General features: G+C 31.8%; 1 protein-coding gene across 2 annotated transcripts; it reads left to right on the top strand.

Annotated features, from left to right (window-relative positions):
• Positions 1-486: 486 nt before the first annotated feature.
• Positions 487-2657, top strand: LOC147812764 (uncharacterized). Of its 2 annotated transcripts, none has more exons than XM_087158460.1 (3): positions 487-654; positions 1915-2061; positions 2225-2645. In XM_087158460.1, the coding sequence occupies exons 1-3, from the start codon at positions 504-506 to the stop codon at positions 2347-2349; spliced, it is 423 nt and encodes a 140-aa protein (XP_087014586.1). In that variant the 5' UTR covers positions 487-503; the 3' UTR covers positions 2350-2645. The 2 variants fall into 2 exon arrangements, with proteins under 2 accessions (XP_087014586.1, XP_087014585.1); XM_087158459.1 differs by lacking the exon at positions 487-654 and adding an exon at positions 672-1842 and having other exon boundaries at positions 2225-2657.
• The last annotated feature ends 530 nt before the right edge of the window (positions 2658-3187 follow it).

The following is a 3187-nucleotide window of genomic DNA, read 5'->3' as shown; positions in this document are numbered from 1 at the left end:
AAAGGAAGGACCTAACAAATGTAAACTTATTTCTCATGGGCTAAGAAGGATGATTTCGCGCGCAAAGGGGAAAAGCTATCGCTATGACGTAAAATGGGTGGGGCGAGAGGACTTTTTATCATATTTTTTAACGACGACGACCTACTAATATCTTTCTCAGACAAAGTTAGATGTAGGTTGTGACGTAATCAAAGGCGAAATTTTTTTTTAGCGTTGCTGTGGAGGCTTTTCGAGTTAGATTCTGAAATGCAATTATAAAAATAATCCTCTAACGGTTTTTTTTTTCACCCTCAGATTTATATATAAATAGAGGGAAATTTAAATAGCATTTTATTTCTATGTGCTCTTGGCAGTTGCTCATGAAATTATTCTTTTTCTAATAAGTATTTCTTAAAAAAACATTAAATAAAATATCTAATTTAATTTATTCTTCATTTTGGTTAATTTTTAAGTAACAGATTTTGCTAATTTAATTTAAATTAATTTTATTTATTATTTTCGTTATGGAACACCCAAGTTCTCCTCAACCCTCAACATCGGCTGCTACTGACGTGGATTCTGGTATTGAGGTAAATTCTCGAACTAATTCCTCACATTCACCTAGACGTTTAGAAATTGAACTGCCGCTTTTTGTCCAGCCCTTCCTTCGTTCAGGTATGAACCAGAGGGCTTGTCGCTGGTTTTTTTTGTCATTTTTATTACCAAAGCTCGAAATTCTTATCGAATTCTTTACTCCTCGGAGTAAAAGAATTGCTTCTGGCTCATATAATCGTAATGATATTGATATCGGCTTCATTGTTGTAGAATTAACTGTACCGATGAAGAATCTCGAACTGAAAAAAAAACTTGAGGATGATTTAATTATTGTGAGCTCACCATGCATATGTGAGTATATTAAGAATTTCAATGCTTTGTATGCTTATGTATCTAATGCTAGTAGAGGAGTACCACTTAATCACTTTACTCCATATATGGTTGCCGAGAAACTAACCTTTAGCTTTAAAATGTTCACTGACTTTGCTCTTGCTCGTAATATTACTAACCCGATGACTTTAACTTATGAATATTCAGAAATATGTAATGAAACCACCACATTTCATGATGAGTTCACACAACATTTTGAAAATTCAAAATTATTTGTCGCGATGGCCGATCGTTTGAAGCATGCGGGGGCTGCGACGAAAGTTGTTCTTTCGTATGCTACAGAAATGATTTCACGGATCTCAAATGTTAATTATTTAATGAAAGAGATGAATGAAATAATTTCAAATTATTCTCAATTGGACATAGAGATTAGAGTTCAACATTATGCCTATGCAACATTATTAATTAAATTATATGGTCGAGTGAATTTGATGAAATTAGTCATAAACGCGTTAAATTGTTTTCAAAATGCTAAACCTAAAAATAGATGGCTTGCTTTGGTTGGGGATTTCGACGCGGGTAAATCAACATTAGCGGGAGGATTTAAAGATTTGTTTGGGGGTGTCACTATCAATATTAATTTAAAAGATGATACCCGCAGGATGTTTCAATTGGGAATGGCGATTGGCCACCGATTTGTAATTTTTGATGATGTCCGTGATATTGGCATTAAAAATTTAGATGATAATATGAGGGACTATTTGGACGGACATCACGAAATTATTTTGGAGCGAAAAAACCGGGATCCCGTCACACAATATTTTCCTCCGGGAATGATAACATCTAATTACTTATCTTTTCCGGAGGCACTGATGAGAAGAATTAGAATTATAAAATTAATCGCCCAACCGTCATTCTACAGAGCACATAAAGATTATTTTGAGGCCATCCGGTTCAATAAAACTACTCTTGTTGTCCGTAAGTATATATTAATTCCCTTGAATCAGTTACTTAAATATTTATTTGGTTAATAATAATTTTTTTTTAAAGTGATACATGAGCTGAACTTATTAACATTGGAAGGTGTGGATAAAGAGAAACTTGACACAGCTCTTTGGTATAACACTCGAGAATGGTTTAATGCTGAACATGAGAGTTGTACATATTGTAATGAAAACGATGTTGAAAATTTTGAAGGTAACAAAATATTTATTTATTTATATACTTAATATATATATATATAGTTTTATTTCAGTTCCGAATTTAATATATAATTGCCGGTTTTCGCCATACTCTTGTTCTTGATTGTGTCTCATTTTTGTTTTAGTATTTTCTATTTAATATTATGAATTTATTTTAGTGCCGAACACCTCCACACAGCCCGGGCAGGTGTCCATCTGCCCCGGGGAGACTCAAAATAACATCTTAGAGATCGAGCACACCTTCTCCGAGACGAGTCCTGTGTCATCAAATGTTTCTAGTTAACCACCCTTAAAGATGTCTGCCATTAGAGTAGTGGCACATTTCTGCAAAAGCAGTTGCGTAATTAGTTCAATCAAATTAACTGTGAAAGAAGCTAATAAACAAATCAACTCCATTATACCAAATGATGCAAAATAGGCCAGCACAACAATCAGTGTTTACGGCTAGTAAAATCTACATATATATTCCCACTATGGTTTTTGGATATTGTTTTAATATTACTGAGACTCAGATTTTAATATTACAGAATGCTCTCAGCAGAAGAAAATGTAATGTTTTTTTTTATTAAAGTCTTTAACATAGTTAATATTTTATTCTTTAGCATGCTTTTGTTTCACGAGTATCTTTATATGAGCATTTTCTTTTTAAAATTCTTTTGTTATGCTGGCATTCCTAAATTAAATTCTTGAAATAATTTAGTTTAAAAATAATTTATCGTTTTATTTCATATTTTTTTTTAATTTATTTAATATTTATTTTTCAATCATTTTTTTTAAATATTTGTTCACATACTATTGCTAAAAAAACCTGGTTAAAGTCGTAAGATCTTGCTGCAATACAATAATTAGCTAAAAATTTAAATTTTCGTGATTTTCGCGATCTATATATTACACTGACTAATAAGATGGAAATAATTATAGTTACATGATGATTGTTAAAAAAATTTTTAAACTTTGGGTAATCTAATAATTGGGTAATTTTAGAAATGTTTACAAAAAATTGGTACTTGATTCTCTGAAGTTAAAAAATTCACAAACCATCATCAGCTTTGCAGTAATATAAAACAAATATACTGGCCAAGCAGTCACGGCGAAGGTTTGTCTTGATGTACTGAATGCCT

This window comes from Parasteatoda tepidariorum, chromosome 3 (genome assembly GCF_982258835.1).
Source record: "Parasteatoda tepidariorum strain Cologne lab strain chromosome 3, Ptep-v5.0, whole genome shotgun sequence".
In the NCBI taxonomy this organism is placed as follows: Eukaryota; Metazoa; Arthropoda; class Arachnida; order Araneae; family Theridiidae; genus Parasteatoda; species Parasteatoda tepidariorum.
The sequence above is the reverse complement of the archived record's forward strand: the minus strand, read 5'-3'. Positions and strand labels throughout refer to the sequence as shown.